Genomic DNA, 16,566 nt, shown 5'->3' with positions numbered 1-16,566 from the left:
GGAGTGCAGCGATGCAATCTTGGCTCACTGCAACCTCCGCCTCCTGGGTTCAAGCGATTCTCCTGCCTCAGCTTCCTGAGTAGCTGGGACTACAGGCACCCGTCACCACGCATGGCTAATTTTTGTATTTTTAGTAAAGATGGGGTTTCACCATGTTGGCCAGACTGGTCTCGAACTACTGACCTTGTGATACACCTGCCTCAGCTTCCCAAAGTGCTGGGATTACAGGCATGAGCCACCGTGCCTGGCCAAATTGTGCTGTTTTTAAACAAAGCCTGCGGTAACTTGTTATGGTATTAACGAAAAACGAATACACCCTCCTCATTCAACATGGGCCCCTACAACCCACGCCAGGCCACCTGTCGAGGGAATGCTTACCTTGATCTGCGCCACTTAATAGCTTTAGGCCTGATTTGTTCAGAAAGAGAAATGAAGGAAATAGATGGAGAAAGGGAAGGGGAAGTTCTGACATGTTTCTGAACACCTTGAAAGGGATGAGGGTTCTAAGCCCAAGAACAAGGGCTTTCAAGATATCTCTAGGAATCCTCAGTCTCTTGGGAACACCAGTAGTTATTTTCTGCCCTCAGAGTGCTGAAACACGCATGGTCCACAAAACTTCCAAAAAGGAATGCTGGACTTCCTTTAGAAGCAACAGCCACATTAACTCAGCCTTTATTAAACAAGGAATATCCCTGGCTCTGTGGTAGTGACCATTTCCCGCCGTAATTACTGTTGAACGCCAGCTCTGGGGGTGTGACGCGGGGAACGCATAGTGAGGTCCACACTCCTTGTGACTGCAGCCTGAGTTCCTATCCACAGGCTTCCCTGCAGCTGGGTCCACCCACAGGCTGCTGCTGAGCGGTAGGTGTGTGTGGAGACTGCAGAAACAGGAAGTGCTTGTGAAAGAGCACGCTTTATTGGGAAGCAGACTGCTGCACAGTGACCAACAGACAGACCACCCAATGGGCACTTACACATCGTACTCCAAAAGACACAGGATGCTTTGCTAATAAAAATCAATGGGAACACGGATTCCTCTGGGCAACTCCCGCAACCTCATCCCTTTCAGGGATTGAGAAATTTCCCAACCATTTTCCTGATGGCAGCCGTGGTTCACTAGAGATACAGCCCCTCAGGGGTGCCTTCCTGTTTCTTATAAAGAACATTTTCTTTAGATTTTTTGAAGTCTTCATTTGTTACTTTCATTCTACGTTCTCTTAAGGCCATCAGACCAGCTTCTGTACAGATTGCCTGTAAGAAAGAACAGTGTGTTCAGAAAGTGAAATACTTATTTTTATTCTAACAAGGAATTCCGAAAACGCTATTCTGAAGCTGGGCACAGTGGCTCACACCTGTAATCCCAGCACCAAGGCAGGTGGATCGCCTGAGGTCAGGAGTTCAAGACCAGCCTGGCCAACATGGTGAAACCCCGTTTCTACTAAAAATAGAAAACATTAGCCAGGGACAGTGGCAGGCACCTGTAATCCCAGCTACTCAGGAGGCTGAGGCAGGAGAATTGCTTGAACCCAGGAGGCGGAGGTTGCAGTGAGCCAAGATCATGCCATTGTACTCTAGCCTGGGCAACAAGCAAAACTCCATCTCAAAAAAAAAAAAATCTATTCCGAAATAAAGCATGAGACACCTAGACTAAACACAAATTGCTTATTTGGGAAAGATTTTGATGTTTTTAAAAATGTTTTAAGCATCCTATTTTCTGAAAGGATGTGAAGTGGCTTAAACTGGGAGTTACTGTAACTAAGAAGACTGGCCCAAGGGTCGGGGCTGTGGGTTCTAGCTTTGGCTCAGGTTCTAACAAGCTATGTGGCTTGGCAGGTCAGTAAATTCTTACAGCACCACTTTCCTTAAAGAGAATAATATTCCTAGGAAACAAACGAAATTATGCCCTGAAACTTAGAGGCAATTGACAGTATATGTCTATTTCATTTACCTATAGTCATAAGAGAACATGTATTCTGGTTAGATACTCTTAAGTGGCAGTATCTATACTATGGAGTAATACTATAGAGTATAGCATTTATTCCAATCTATTTAATTTCTCAGTAATTACTTGCCCAAAGTAAAAGAAAACAATAACCCATGTTACATGGGTTACTGTTATTGTTTTAGGCCTGATCTGTTTAGAAAGGAAAGAGAAATGAAGGAAACAGATAGAGAGGGACAGCAAATGAACATGTTACATGGGTTATTATTACTGTTTTCTTTTTCTTTTGGCCAGTAATTACTGTGGCAAAAACATGATGTGGGAAAAAACACAATCCTGGCACAGAAGTTTGTTTGGTGATGGCCATGAGGTCATTTACTTCAAATGGTTCGGGTGAAAGTTTTGTGTATAGAAAGAGAAAAGGCAAATGGGTAAAATGTTAACTCTTGGCAAATCACTGTGCTATTGTTGCAACTCTTTTGAAGGCTTGAAAATTGTCAAAGTAAGTTTTTATCTTAAAAATAAAATGTTAAGATCTTTCAGTTTTTAAAAAAGAAGATAGATTTTACTCACCAACAGAGACACCTAGTTCTCTACGACTAACTGCCAATGATCCGTGGGCTCAGGGCAGGTGCTGACCTGGAAAGGCACTGCTTGTGCTGTCCCTACCTAACCATGGCACTTACGACCGACAAAAACCCAGTTCTTCCCAGGGAAAGCAGCTTGAACCCATATTCAACACTGCCAGGCCTTGCTGTAAATTCTGGTCAGCTGGGAGGAAATGTCCTAACTCATGTACATTTGTCATAAAACCAAGAGGTGTAATCTGGTAGAACCTTCCAGAACACAGATTGGGACATGAATGCGGTGGGTGCTTGGTCCCCACTCTGCAGCTCTGGGGAGAGTTCTCCCAGGACATACCCTTCCCTTGACCTGGGACTGAGCAGCTACATTGGACACACCTTGAGAAAGTCACCTGGGCCTAAGGCAGCTTAGTACCAGCAACTCAGCCTTGTGGCTACAGCCTTAGGGTCATTCACTGCATAAAATGATGCATTAAAAATGACTTCAGATAACAAGCACATACACTATTTGGATGTAATCATAAACCAATATGATGATTAAAATACAGACACCCATCTGTCCAGGCCAACCACCATCCCAAGAGCACATACAGACTTTTTCCTGATTGACGGCCACATTCTCAGAAATGAGCTGACACGGCTAGGCTCTCACCTTGATGTCAGCACCAGAGAGGTCATCTTTAGCCATGATCAAGTCGTCCAGGGTTACATCATCAGCCAGCGTCATCCTGCTTGTGTGAATCTGAAAGATGCGCTTCTTGGTCTTTTCATCAGGCAGGGGGAACTCAATCTTCCTGTCAATGCGGCCTGCAGGTACGAAAAGTTTTTAAGTCACACCACCATCAAAACCCAGGCTTGGCCATGGCTCAGAGGCCTCAGCCCATCTCCTTACATATGAAGTTTCAGTCAGACAGTATTCTGTGGGAAGGATGTCCAAATCTTAAAAAGTAACCATACATTTTTGTAGTTTGTAAATTTCTACATTTGAATTCTCTTCATTTAAAAGAAACTCTGTCTACTTTGGTACCTTCAGAAATAAATGAGAGGAGCAATTCCTGAGTGAAATTGGACAGACCTATCGTGTTAGAAACATTACAAAAGACAGCAAACAAATCACTGTTTCTTCTGATGCTACCTGAATGTAAAAACAACAAATCCTACCATCACATGAATTATTTCTTCCAGAAAAAGCAGCCAGTTATTGAGGCTAAAAAGGGAATATTATGGAAAAGAAAAGATCAAGACATAAGACTGGAATTCAAAGGGCCAAGGTGCACAGACTGTATCGTGTTCTGTTTTAACTCTCATCTCAAGGGGACCTATTTTTGGTAAATTATCCTAAGTTTCACTGCAGTTTTTGCTTTTTTATGTATCATTTTATAGGCCTCCCAAAGCACACTTAAATATATAAACACATTAATCTCCACGATGAAACAAAAGCAGATTTAACCTGGCCTGATAAGTGCTGGATCCAAAGTTTCTATTCGGTTTGTGGCCATGATAACTTTCACATCTCCCCTAGAATCAAATCCATCCAACTGGTTCAGCAGTTCCAACATTGTTCGCTGAATTTCTCTCTCCCCACCAGAATTGGAGTCATATCTTTGGGGAAAAAAAGGGAAGGAATGAAGACCCAACTGATCGCCTGCTCAAGAGGAATTACAGCAAAGACCTCATTGTGACAAAATACCTTAACAAACATTGCTGTTAAACTCACATGGCACTCCCTCAATTACGCTCAGAAAAAAATAAATTCAGCACCCCTTGCCATGGTCTGAATGTATTTCCCCAAATTTATGTGTTAAAACTTAATCCCTACTGGGTGGTTAAGAGATGAGGCCTTTTGGAAAGGGCTATAAGGCATGAGGCAGAGCCTTATACTGCATGAGTTCCTTATAAAAAAAAGGCCTTGTACAGCATGTATTCCTTACAAAAATGCTGCAGGGAACTAGCATAGGCCCTTTTTGCTCTTCCGTTTGTCTCCTGAACATTTGTCCCCTTTGCAGAACAAGTGCCATCTCAGAAGCAGAGAGCAGCCCTCACTAGACATCAATGCCAGTGCCTTGATCCTGGGCTTGCTCAGCCTCCAGACCTGTGGGAAATACATTTTCTATTCTTTATACAAAATACCAGTCCCAAGGCATTTTGTTAAAGCAGCACAAATGGACTGACACTCCCCATCAGCCAAGTTACAGATCATATTTTTCCATAGCAGTTTCTGTGCCTGAAACTGTATCATTTATTTTGTTTTCATGTTTGGTGTCTGATCCCTACAACCTGACTGTGAGCTCCTCCAGGGCAGAGGCTGTTGTGCTCACAGCTGTGTCCCTAGAGTCCAGATGGTCCTGGCTCAGGGTGTGTGCTCAAGACATGGTTATTCACAACTGAACAATTTCCAGACGTTCACAGCTCCTGGGCAGTTGTTACCTGGCTCCTGGGAGAGCAGAGCCTAAAGCATCCATGGAAGGCCACGCACGGCAAGAACTGTGGCCAGAGAGAGAGCCCCCCGAGATGGTTCATTCTCAAGAGAAGAACTATGCGGTGTTCCCTCTAAACAAGGCAAAATAAGCATGAGAAAGTCTACCTTTTTGTCCCAATGGCGTCAATTTCATCAATAAACACGATGGACGGTGCATGTTCTTCAGCAACTCGAAACAATTCCCGTACGAGTTTGGGCCCATCACCTAGGTACTTCTGAATAAGTTCAGAGCCAACCACTCTCAAGAAAGTGGCTGAGGTTTGGTTTGCTACAGCTTTGGCTAACAAGGTTTTACCTATTTTAGATGAAAAAAGATTTAAAAAGACACCTCAAGTGCTGTTTTAACTTAAAAACTCGTATCATTACCACCTTAAATGGACACCAAAAACAGGTGGGCCCCCATGCTAAGGCATGTCACCAATTCAGGTGTCACCACATTCCGTTGTCCTGAGTAGACAAGAGGACATTTAGAAAAATCTACTAACATGTTTGGATTATCCTTAGCTATTTTCCTAAACTTATCATGATAACGTCAGAAAATACTTTTTACTTGGTTATTTTCCAACCTTGACCCAGTTTCCCCTGAAGAACTGCGAACTATAATTACCCGTATGAAGAAATGCTTCGTACTATTAATGAAATAAATCTCATTTTTTTCTCTGGTTGAGCCTTTCTTGGGCCCCTTCAAAGTTGCATACATTAACCTGACCCACCCAACCCAGGGCTGGAGAGCCAAACTAAACTCCTAGGAAACGATCAGTGCTGGAAAAAAAGGTCTGGGAATCCTAGCTTTGGCCCTAAGGAGACACACACAGTGTTCCTGAGCTCCAGGCATGCAGTGCCCGCTGCTCCAGAAGAGTAGCTACTGGGTGGGCTTGCTGCCAGCTCAGACAGCTGAGACAGGACCAGCTCTTGATGAAGCCCACAATGAGAGCTGCTGTGACATGCCCTTCCAAGGCAGAGGCAGTTCCTCCCACTGATCTCAGGGAAGAGCTCAAACATCATTTCCAATACTGCTCTACTTGCTGATATTTCACTTTCAGGTTAAAAACAAGAGTCAGCCGGCCGGGCGTAGTGGCTCACGCCTGTAATCCCAGCACTTTGGGAGGCTGAGGCGGGAGGATCACCTGAGGCCGGGAGTTCACGACCAGCCTGACCAACGTGGAGAAACCCTGTCTCTACTAAAAAAATTACAATATTAGCCGGCACATGCTTGTAATCCTAGCTACTCAGGAGGCTGAGGCAGGAGAATCGCTTGAACCCGGGAGGCTAAGGCAGGAGAATCGCTTGAACCCGGGAGGCGGAGGTTGCGGTGAGCCAAGATCATGCCATTGCACTCCAGCTTGGGCAACAAGAGTGAAACTCCGCCTCAAAAAAAAAGAAAGAAAGAAAAGAAAAACAAGAGTCAGCAAAGAGTGCCCAACCTGAGAATTTTTGAATTGGAAGACCTAGAACCCTTTGGTGGTCTGTGAGGACCCTGGCAAGAGCTGGGTGGGTGCCTCAGGATACAGAGGCAGTTAGGGGTAGAACTGGCAGCCTCAGGCTGGCACAGGAGTGTGGAGGCGGCTAGCTGGTATGTGACAGGGAAGACTTCCCAGAAATGGGATGGCTGACACAAAGCTCAGCTTTGCAACATGTGGCAATGATGTTCCTTTTAGACAGGCAGAGTAGCAGATGCAAAGGCTGAACTGCTCCCTGAAAGCATCAGTGAGGGAAGGTGAACAGAAAATAAACAGGACCTTTTCAGTGGATAGGATCTTACAGTGCAGAAGCAGCCAAGTCTAGCCACTGGGCTGCTTCTGTGGTCAGAGGGCTCACTGAACAAGCTGCCTGCTCCTCTGACAGACTTGCCTGTCCAGTCCTGCCTCCCAGCCCTGTACCGCAGCCCCTTTAGTACTAGAGCCCCACAGGGGGCCTACAGCTGTGGGTCAGGAGGCCTGTGTTCCAGCTCCAGCCCTGTTACTAGCTCAACTCCCAGAGGGGCCTTGGGCTAGTCACTGGCCGCTCTGAAACATAATTTCCTAAGCTGTAAGTTGAGGGGCTGTAGGAGAGCGATCTCTTCTAGCTCTCGGCCTCTGGGTACAGGCGTCTCCCAGTCTCTCCATTGTGGGCACCCCTCAGCATGGATCCTCTTAGGAACACTGTCAATTCTCTCAAATGACTGTGCTTAAATGAATCTGATACCGCAGAATACAGCTTTTTTTTTTAGGAGACAGTCTCGCTCTGTCACCCAGGCTGGAATGCAGTGGCATGATCTCAGCTCACTGCAACCTCTGTATCCCAGGTTCGAGTGGTTTTCCTGCCTCAGCCTGCCGAGTAGCTGGACTACAGATGTGCACCACCACACCCAGCCAGTTTTTGTATTTTTAGTAGAGATGGGGTTTCGCCACATTGGCCAGGCTGGTCTTGAACTCCTGGCCTCAAGTCATCTACCCACCTTGACCTCCCAAAGTACTGGGATTACTGGCATGAGCCACCATGCTCAGAATAGAGCTTTTAAAGTAGCACTTCTCCACTATGGCTCCCAGGCTTGGTCATACTCCAGATGAATAGATCAAAATCTTTGGGGATGGGGCCAGGCATCATTTTTTTTTTTTTCCATATTTTTTTTTTCTTTTTTTGAGACAGGTTCTCACTCTGTTGCCCAGGCTGGAATGCAGTGGTGTGATCATAGCTCACTGTAGCCTCGACCTCCAGGGCTCAAGTGATCCCCCTACCTCAGCCTCTTGGGTAGCTGGGACTACAGGCATGCACCACCACACCCGGCTAATTTTTTATAGAGATGGGGTTTCGCCAGGTTGCTCAGGCTTTTTTTTTTTGCATCAGTATTTTTAAAGCTCCCAAGGTGATTCCAACATGTAGACAAGGTTGAGCAGCCCTGTTTTAAACTAAGGAATTGTGGTGTCCTCACTTACTAGTTCAGTAATTATAACTAGCCAATGCTGCTACTCAAGAGACCAGCTGGGTGCCTGGAAAGTGTCAAAAACAGAGCATACCTGTGCCAGGTGGACCATAGAGAATGACCCCCTTAGGAGGCTTTATACCCATCTCTTCATAATATTCAGGATGGGTGAGAGGAAGCTCCACAGATTCCTATGAAAAGTAGTAAAAATGAAAGGCTTTACTGAAATTATTAGCATATTTACTAATTGGCAACATAAGAATATCTTGCTTTCAACAAAAATAAGTAAAAATCTCAATTCCTCTTCTTAGAGACAATGTGCTTGATTTCTATTAGCGGCAAAGACATACTGAAGATGACACCTGTCCTACTTGAGTTCCCTGCACCCGTTCCATCTCCCTGTCACACCCAATTCCCCTTTTACTTTCTAGTAGAAGTCAGCCTGGAGCTCTTCTTGAGCAAGAGAGACTTAAGAAAGCTAAAGTTCACCCTTTTCAATTAAACTACAGATAGGACCGGGAAAGGCTCTTCCCATCTAGGGACATCATGGCTATTTCCCAGCTGCCTCAGAGGTCCTTGGCAGAGATCTGTGATGGCTCGGAATGACTTCCCTATGAAAGAACATGCAGACAGCCCACAGCCATCCTCAATGACCATATCCCCTGCAGCCCCCAGGGCCGCTGAAGGCACTGGGATTATGCTCCAACCCCACCACTGTCTAAATGTGTGCAAGTACACATGCTAGCTCCACAAAGCACTGGAGGCTTCCAGATAAACACAACTGAAGTCAACACAGTCAGAAACATTACATATTCACACAGACAATGCAGTCAACATTACATATAAAAAGAATGAAGCTGCAGCTGCTGCAGGAACCATCACACAACTGATTGTTATTTCTATCACCTAACTCAGTATTAACAAATACAAAAATACCACAACTGGCAAGCTCTGTCTCAGCTACTGGTTTGATTAATAAACAAGCAAACATATCAAACAATTCCAAAGTATCCTAAATGGGACAGCAGAAACCAAAACTCAGAAAAAACCCAGAGATGGTTACCAATCATACCTTAATTTCCTGAATTTGGTTGTCCAACCCCCCAATATCCGCATAGGTCTCCTGGGGGGCCTTTTCCACCTTCATCACTGTGACCAGGGGATCCGTGTCATCCATCAGCACCCCTATCACGGCATGCACCTAACAGGAAACATCAAGGTTTAACACAGGAACCTGAGGTTCGCTGGATCTGTTTACAGCAATGCAATGCCAATCATGACATCCTTCTCCTGCCTCAGGAGTGCTTTGGTGATCTACTTCCATGGGACAGGAAGATGGATCTAAGTGAAAAGAGAAAGCACTTCCATGGGCTTTTGAAAAAGACTATCACCTCACCTTGTGATTGAGCAGGACCGAGCAGCCAGGTTCCAGCAGATCCTTGTCTACAAATGAAAGAATGCTGACGTAGTGTTCTGAGCCCACAGATGTAGACACGATGGCATGATTGTCATCAATGATCTCTTCCAAGGTTCCTACTGACATCGGGGTCCCCCTCAGATCATCCACTTTGGATCTTTCCTCCTATATATGAAAATGCCAAGGAAAAAAAGCAGACTAGACCTAAAAGTAGATGATCCTGATAGTTCGCTAGATTTGCAAAGCAGCTGATGCTCGTAAAAGGCAACTAATAATACTTCATGAAAGCCTGGACAGGTTCAACTACTTGAATTTCATTTATTTGTTGACAATTTTAGGTTCTAAATAGAATTCAATTTGTAAAAAAGAAAATGAAGTAACTTTTCAACTCACCTCTTGCTTTTCTTCTAATGGTTTCATTTGTTCCTGATTTCTAATGAATTCTTCCTCCATGAGAAGATAGTCTTTAATTCTCTCTAACTTCAGTAATTTTAACCGGCACTGAGTGTGAGGTGTCACTGAAATTAAAATATCAAGTTTCATTATACGTGGACCCTGAAGTTTGCAAGAAAGGAATTAAGATTTTAAAATAAGCTCATTTTTGTTGAAGATAGCTTCAGAAAAATTCAGTTAAGTAACTCTAAGTAAGCAGGTGCCAAAATGGAAAGGGGAGTTTGGCCGTTATATAATCAAGACTTTCAAAATGGGGATGGGGTTTATGACCAAATAGCTAGCCCCAAATGACATACCCTGGCTGAATAATCTGTATAAAGAAGAAAAAAGCTACTGACCCATCAGATACCTGGGTCTGGTTCATTTTTTCCCATAGGTACTAATAAAAAGGTACATATGTTTCTCAGTCCAGTATATACACTGTTGCATGCTGGCTGTATACACACTCATCTATTTGTAGAATTTTGAAATATCAGGGATATTAACCCTGTTCATCACATATATGGCAAATATGTTTTCCATGTATTATTGTTTCTTTTGGCTTTGAAGTCTCAAGTCACATAGGAAGTGTGTCTTTTTTTTTTTTTTTTTTTGAGACAGAGTCTTGCTCTGTCACCCAGGCTGGAGTGCAGTGGCGCCATCTCGGCTCATTGCAACCTCTGCCTCTTGGGTTCAGGTGATTCTCCTGCCTCAGCCTCCTGAGTAGTTGGAATTACAGGTGCGTGCCAACACACCCGGCTAACTTTTTGGATTTTTAGTAGAGATGGGGTTTCAATGTGTTAGCCAGGATGGTTCCAATCTCCTGACCTCGTGATCCACCCGCCTTGGCCCCTCAAAGTGCTGGGAATTGTATCATTTTTATAGACAAATATGTCAACCTTTTCTTTTATGGTTTCTGGGTTTTCCCATTTACTTCAAAAACTTTCTTCTTCCCTAAGGTTAATTTTCATTTATTTATTTTCACACATATACCTGTATTCCATTTGGCAAGAGTCAAGAATCTAATTTCATTTTCTTTGGACAAAAATTTTTGAAATGCCTTTTATATATACTTAAAAAAATTTTTTTTATTATACTTTAAGTTCTAGGGTACATGTGCACAACATGCAGGTTTGTTACATATGTATCCATGTGCCATGTTGGTGTGCTGCACCCATTAACTCGTCATTTATATTAGGTATATCTCCTAATGCTATCCCTCCCCACTCCCCCCACCTCACAACAGGCCCCGGTGTGTGATTCTCCCCACCCTGTGTCCAAGTGTTCTCATTGTTCAATTCCCACCTATGAGTGAGAACATGTGGTGTTTGGTTTTCTGTCCTTGCGACAGTTTGCTGAGAATGATGGTTTCCAGCTTCATCCATGTCCCTATAAAGGACGTGAACTCATCCTTTTTTATGGCTGCATAGTATTCCATGGTGTATATGTGCCACATTTTCTTAATCCAGTCTATCATTACTGGACATTTGGGTTGGTTCCAAGTCTTTGCTATTGCGAATAGTGCCACAATAAACATACGTGTGCATGTGTCTTTATAGAAGCATGATTTATAATCCTTTGGGTATATACCAGTAATGGGATGGCTGGGTTAAATGGTATTTCTAGTTCTAGATCCTTGAGGAATCGCCACACTGTCTTCCACAATTGTTGAACTAGTTTACAGTCCCACCAGCGTGTAAAAGTGTTCCCATTTCTTTCTCCACATCGCCATTCTAACTGGTGTGAGATGGTATCTGATTTGCGTTTCTCTGATGGAAATGCCTTGCATGTTAAATAACCCATCCTATTCCCCACAGACCTGAAGTGGCACCTTCAGTGTATATTAAATATCCATGTAACATGACTGTTTTTGGACTTCCTACTCTGTTCTGGTAGCCTGTCTTTTTCTGTACCAACACCATACCAATTCGTTACGGTAGACTAATGGCTGGTTTTACTGATTTCCTTCAATTAACTGAACAATGTTTTTTAAAGTAGTTTAAGTATTTGTTCTTAGTTTTTTCTTCTAAGCAGGGAGGAGCATATTTAGATGAGGGTTTGGGGAGGTATTTGAGCTGAAGCCTGAGAGATGATGCGAAGCAAGTAGCCATGAGAAGAACTGGGGGAAGAAGAAGATTTTAGGCAGAGGAATGAGTGAGGCAAAGGCCCTGATATGTACAAAAGTCAAAAAAAACATAAGGCAGGCAGTGTGTCCAATGAGCAAGGGGGAGTGGCAGGGCTGAGATCGGAGAGGTGGGCTGGGTCAGGTTGCCTGGTATGAATTTTATTCTATGTTCGGCAGGAAGCCATTGAAAAATTTTATTGTAACTTCAGGCATTGCATGATCTGAATTTCAACACAGTGGCATTTCATTTCAAATACACATGATTCTGAGTTACTAAAGTTCAACCTGCGTTTTGTAATTTAAAACTATACTTTTATTTATTTATTTATTTTGAGATGGAGTCTTGGTCTGTCATCTAGGCTAGAGTACAGTGACGTAATCTTGGCTCACTGCAATCCACCTCCTAGGTTCAAGCGATTCTCCTGCCTTAGCCTCCCAAGTTAACACTATACTTTTAATCCACTAAAGGAGCCTTTAAAGAAAAATGGTGACATTTCTTAAAGTGAGACACAATCATATAATACTGTATTTTAAAACAAAAGATAACTTGTATGCCAACCTAGAGGAATGTCACACTCAAGAGTCAGGTGAAATTGAATCACAAAGCTAGAGCTTCAGTTGCCTTCTACTTCCTGTTTCCCCTTTCAGACTCTAAGCTGCATGCACAGAGATGGTTTCTCCTAAGAACTGGAAAGATGGCAAGGAGGAGCCATGTCATTACCCAGTGGCAGTTTGCTGGCAGCGTCTGGTCCCTTCGTTTTCTTCTTCTTTTTACCCACTCTAGTTGGTACAGGAGGTTCATATTTCTTTTTCTTGTCCTTGAGTTGTTAGAACAGCAGGAAAAAAAAAGTCACATGAAAATCATATTAAAACACAAATTTATTTCTGTACCACCATCATCTGTTTCAGGTGGTACAATTTTCTTTATCTTTTAGGATGTTATTAAAAACCTGACTTGTTTCACATTCCTGCAATCTTAATAAGTAAATATGATAAGTAAATGTAAGCTGGGCACGGTGGCTCACGTCTGTAATCCCAGCAATTTGGGAGGCTGAGGCAGGCAGATCACTTGAGGTCAGGAGTTTGAGACCAGCTTGGCCAACATGGCGAAACCCTGTCTCTACTAAAAATACAAAAATTAGCCGGGTGTGGTGGTGTACACCTGTAATCCCAGCTACATGGGAGGCTGAGACAGGAGAATTGCTCGAACCTGGGAGGCAGAGGTTGCAGTGAGCCAAGATCGCACCACTGCACTCCAGCCTGGGCGACAGAGCAAGATTCCATCTCAAATAATAATAATAAATGAAAATAAATGTAATCTTTTTACCATACACATAAGTGACAATGAGTCATATTATTCCAATAAGGTATAGAGGGGTAAGAATCAAGTTATACGCCAAAAGTTTAGGTAACCTGAGGCAATCTTCATACCTCAGGATATTAGACACCAAAATTATAGGCAATTTACTTTAATACTTCTATAAGGTCATTGCTTTTACACACTTAAATACCTATTTGATGGTTAGGTCAATAACCTTTTCTAAAGCATGAAAAGCATACTTATTCTATCTGTAGGACAGGCTAGTTTAAAAACTACTGGATCACTCTACTTTTTAAAACTCATGAATCCCCATAGAACTTCTCAGCCGAGACCACATTTTCTACAATTTGCTCGTATCACAGGACAAATCTGGCATATTTACCTTGTCATCCTTCTTGCCACCTCCAGGACCATGACCACCACTCTGACTTTGACCCTGTGGGAGAAAAATCAGACACAGATGTAAATTCAGAATATGATCACTTGAAAAGAACGCCTTCATACTGTCCTGTGAGTCTGTAACGTGTCCTGTGAGTCTGTAACATTTCTCCCTCGTTTCAACATTTCTGAACGCAAGAGGTAATACTTGCAGTCAATGTGTGCATTTAGTGTGGCAGAATTTCTTTTTCCCTGAAAAGATGTTTGATAGATTACTGGTACACCTGGCAATTGATTGCATCTTAGAATCAAGAACAACTCTATTGAGAAGTAGATACAACCAAAGAGGCTGAGTGTCTTAAGATCACCCCCTCTTGAGGGGAAAATATGGAGCTTCCCAGCTTTTGATAGGAAACTACCAGACTGAAGCTACCAAGAATATATTCCATAAAATCAGGCTATGAAAGCTAAGTCATTTTACACGCTTGGAAAATGTTTACCAATCATTTACCCCTTACTTAGATCACACCAAGATCCAGAAGACTTTCTTTCCAATAGCACCTTATCTAATTCCTACCCCTAAAGTCAGGGGGCTTCCGGGCAGGTCTTTCTTCTCAATCTGAAAAGCTCTATCATTTTAAGGTGTTAAGAACTTAGTGTATTAATAAACTCAGTGGGATTCCGGATTTTAAAAGGCCCTTCAGTTATAGGACAAAGCTTAACACTGAACAATGTCTCAGAAATGGTGGCATTTTAAATATGAAGATGAGTGAACTTCCTGATTAGAAGGGCCCACTCAGCTCCCTCAGATCAGCCCCACGTAGCACTTCTAAATGAATACACCAACACTTCTTCACCTCTTGGGCATTTTACATGTTTCTCAGTCTTAAATAACAAGTACACCAATTACTGAACCCCTACTATATGCCAAGCAGTGTCCTAAATATTCTCCAAGTATTATCCCACTTAATTCTTACAAACACTACGATATTGGTACTATCATTACCCCCCCACCATTTGCAGATAAGAAAACTAAGTCCCAGAGAGCTTAAATGACTTGCCTGTTGTCACAAAGCCTGTCAGAGATGGAGCCAGAAATCACACTCAGGTTTGCTGAATGTCAAAACCCAGGTGTTTCTCTACTGTTCTAGAAAAAACCGATGGGGTTTGTGTTCCAGCACAGCCACTTACTGTGTTTCCATTTCTTCCTTATCAAAATAAGGACAGTAGTAATTACCTCGAGGGAACTGTTGTAATAAATGAGAAAATGCTGGAAAAGTACTTGGCACATGCTTAGAATACTACCCAGAAATCCGTGTAAGACCTCTATGAGGCCGGGTGCGGTGGCTCACGCCTGTAATCCCACTTTGGGAGGCCGAGGCGGGCGGATCACAAGGTCAGGAGTTCAGGACCAGCCTGGCCAACATAGTGAAACGCCGTATCTACAAAAATACAAAAATTAGCCGGGTGTAGTGGCGGGCGCCTGTAGTCGAAGCTACTTGGGAGGCTGAGGCAGGAGAATCGCTTGAACCCGGGAGGCGGAGATCGCGCCACTGCACTCTAGCCCGGACAGACCAAGACTCCGTCTCAAAAAAAAAAAACAAAACGACCTCTATGAGATCTGACTTTCTTGGCGTTCATGATAGAGGTTAAACATTCCCATCTCAGGTTCTTTGCATGTGCTGTATCTTCTGCCTGGACATTTCCCTCGGACATCTGCAGGGGTTACTCCCTCAATTTCGGTCCGCGCAAATTTCACCTCCTCAGAGCGACATTCGCTGACTCTATAAAAAGCAGCCACCCCTCCATGTTTTCCCTTTCTATACAATAACCATACAACAATGACCACCCCACCCCTGACATCATATTTCTGATTATTGTCTGCCTTCTGCTCTAGAATGTACGCACTATGAAGGCAGGGACTTCATCAATCCCGCTCACCCCCTGTATCCTCAGTGTCTGGAACAGAAGCTAGCCAAAAGTTTAACAACAACAACAAGAAAACACCAAGTGCTCAGTAAATACTTGTTTAGTGAATTGATGAATAAATGCTAGCTGTTTTTATTATTACTACTGCACCACGGGCCCTTTCCGTTTGAGCTCCGCCTGTCATAATAGCGTCTTTAAGGCCTCCTTCAAACGCCGCCAGCTCCGAAAGGCCGTCCACGACTCCGCTCTCCCCTCCTCAGGTGGAACGAATCCCACCCTCTTCTCCAGCACCCTTCGGCTGCCCGACTCAAAAAGCATTTTTCCCGGCGACTCGAGGAGGCGCCCCCGAAACTCCCAGCGCGGATCAGCAAAGCCCTGGTCGGCGGAGCAGCAAAGCCAGGGACCTGATCCGTTCTGCCGCCCCACAAGCCCACGCAGGAGACCTCTCTGCGCTGAGCCCCGGCCCCAGGACCCCCGGGTAAGGCCCGCTAGTCGGCCCTGGCCCGCGGTGGACCTGAGCGCGGTCCCTGGGAGCCTCCACCCGGCGAGAAGATCAGGCCGGCAGGAGGAGAAGAGGGCAGTCCCAGTTCCTCGGGCAGCCGCCTCTGTCTCTCGCCTCAGGCCGCGGCGACCCCATCGCACTGCGACCACCAGCGGAAAGAAACCCTTAGTCACTCACCATCTTGCCTTGGCCACTTGAGCTGCCGCTGCCGGAAGTTCCTCCACCACGGCGGCCCGCAAGAGGCGGAAGTCGTTAGGGACGCTACGGAAGCCGATAGGAACCAAATTGTGCGCAGACCAAGTTGTGCTCTAAGGGCTTGTGCGGGCGAACTAGGGCAACGCAGTAATTTATAAGCATAACGTGAACTTTATAAATATTTTACTTGAAAGAAATTTTGAATACCCGTTATGAGGCGCTAGTGAACAACTTAAGACAATGACCCCAACTGTCAAAGAGCTAGGACAATCGTGAAAATATACAATATTTAAATTATGCAAAATTTATAACTGGTAAGAACTTTATTGTTCTAAAAACTGGAATGGCATTTGGAACCGG

The 16,566-nt window shown here is 44.1% G+C and overlaps 1 protein-coding gene across 2 annotated transcripts; it reads right to left on the bottom strand.

Moving 5' to 3' along the window:
- Positions 1-897: 897 nt before the first annotated feature.
- Positions 898-16,294, bottom strand: PSMC1 (proteasome (prosome, macropain) 26S subunit, ATPase, 1). Of its 2 annotated transcripts, XM_011974314.1 has the most exons (11): positions 16,189-16,294; positions 13,585-13,638; positions 12,603-12,699; positions 9,718-9,842; positions 9,304-9,489; positions 8,980-9,108; positions 8,002-8,098; positions 5,111-5,300; positions 3,977-4,128; positions 3,179-3,333; positions 898-1,251 (listed from the first exon to the last, which is right to left on the bottom strand). In XM_011974314.1, exons 1-11 carry the CDS (start codon positions 16,189-16,191, stop codon positions 1,117-1,119), a joined length of 1,323 nt encoding a protein of 440 aa, XP_011829704.1. In that variant the 5' UTR covers positions 16,192-16,294; the 3' UTR covers positions 898-1,116. The 2 variants fall into 2 exon arrangements, with proteins under 2 accessions (XP_011829704.1, XP_011829705.1); XM_011974315.1 differs by lacking the exon at positions 12,603-12,699 and having other exon boundaries at positions 16,189-16,212.
- Positions 16,295-16,566: the final 272 nt, after the last annotated feature.

This window comes from Mandrillus leucophaeus, unplaced genomic scaffold, assembly GCF_000951045.1.
Source record: "Mandrillus leucophaeus isolate KB7577 unplaced genomic scaffold, Mleu.le_1.0 Scaffold144, whole genome shotgun sequence".
NCBI classification, from domain to species: domain Eukaryota; kingdom Metazoa; phylum Chordata; class Mammalia; order Primates; family Cercopithecidae; genus Mandrillus; species Mandrillus leucophaeus.
This window is presented reverse-complemented; position numbering and strand designations above follow the sequence as displayed.

Coding starts and splice junctions, on each gene's coding strand:
- PSMC1 (XM_011974314.1), bottom strand. Junction 9,490..9,717: donor CATTAGAAGAAAAGCAAGAG/GTGAGTTGAAAA, acceptor TTTCATATATAG/GAGGAAAGATCCAAAGTGGA. Junction 8,099..8,979: donor ACCAAATTCAGGAAATTAAG/GTATGATTGGTA, acceptor TACTTTTCATAG/GAATCTGTGGAGCTTCCTCT.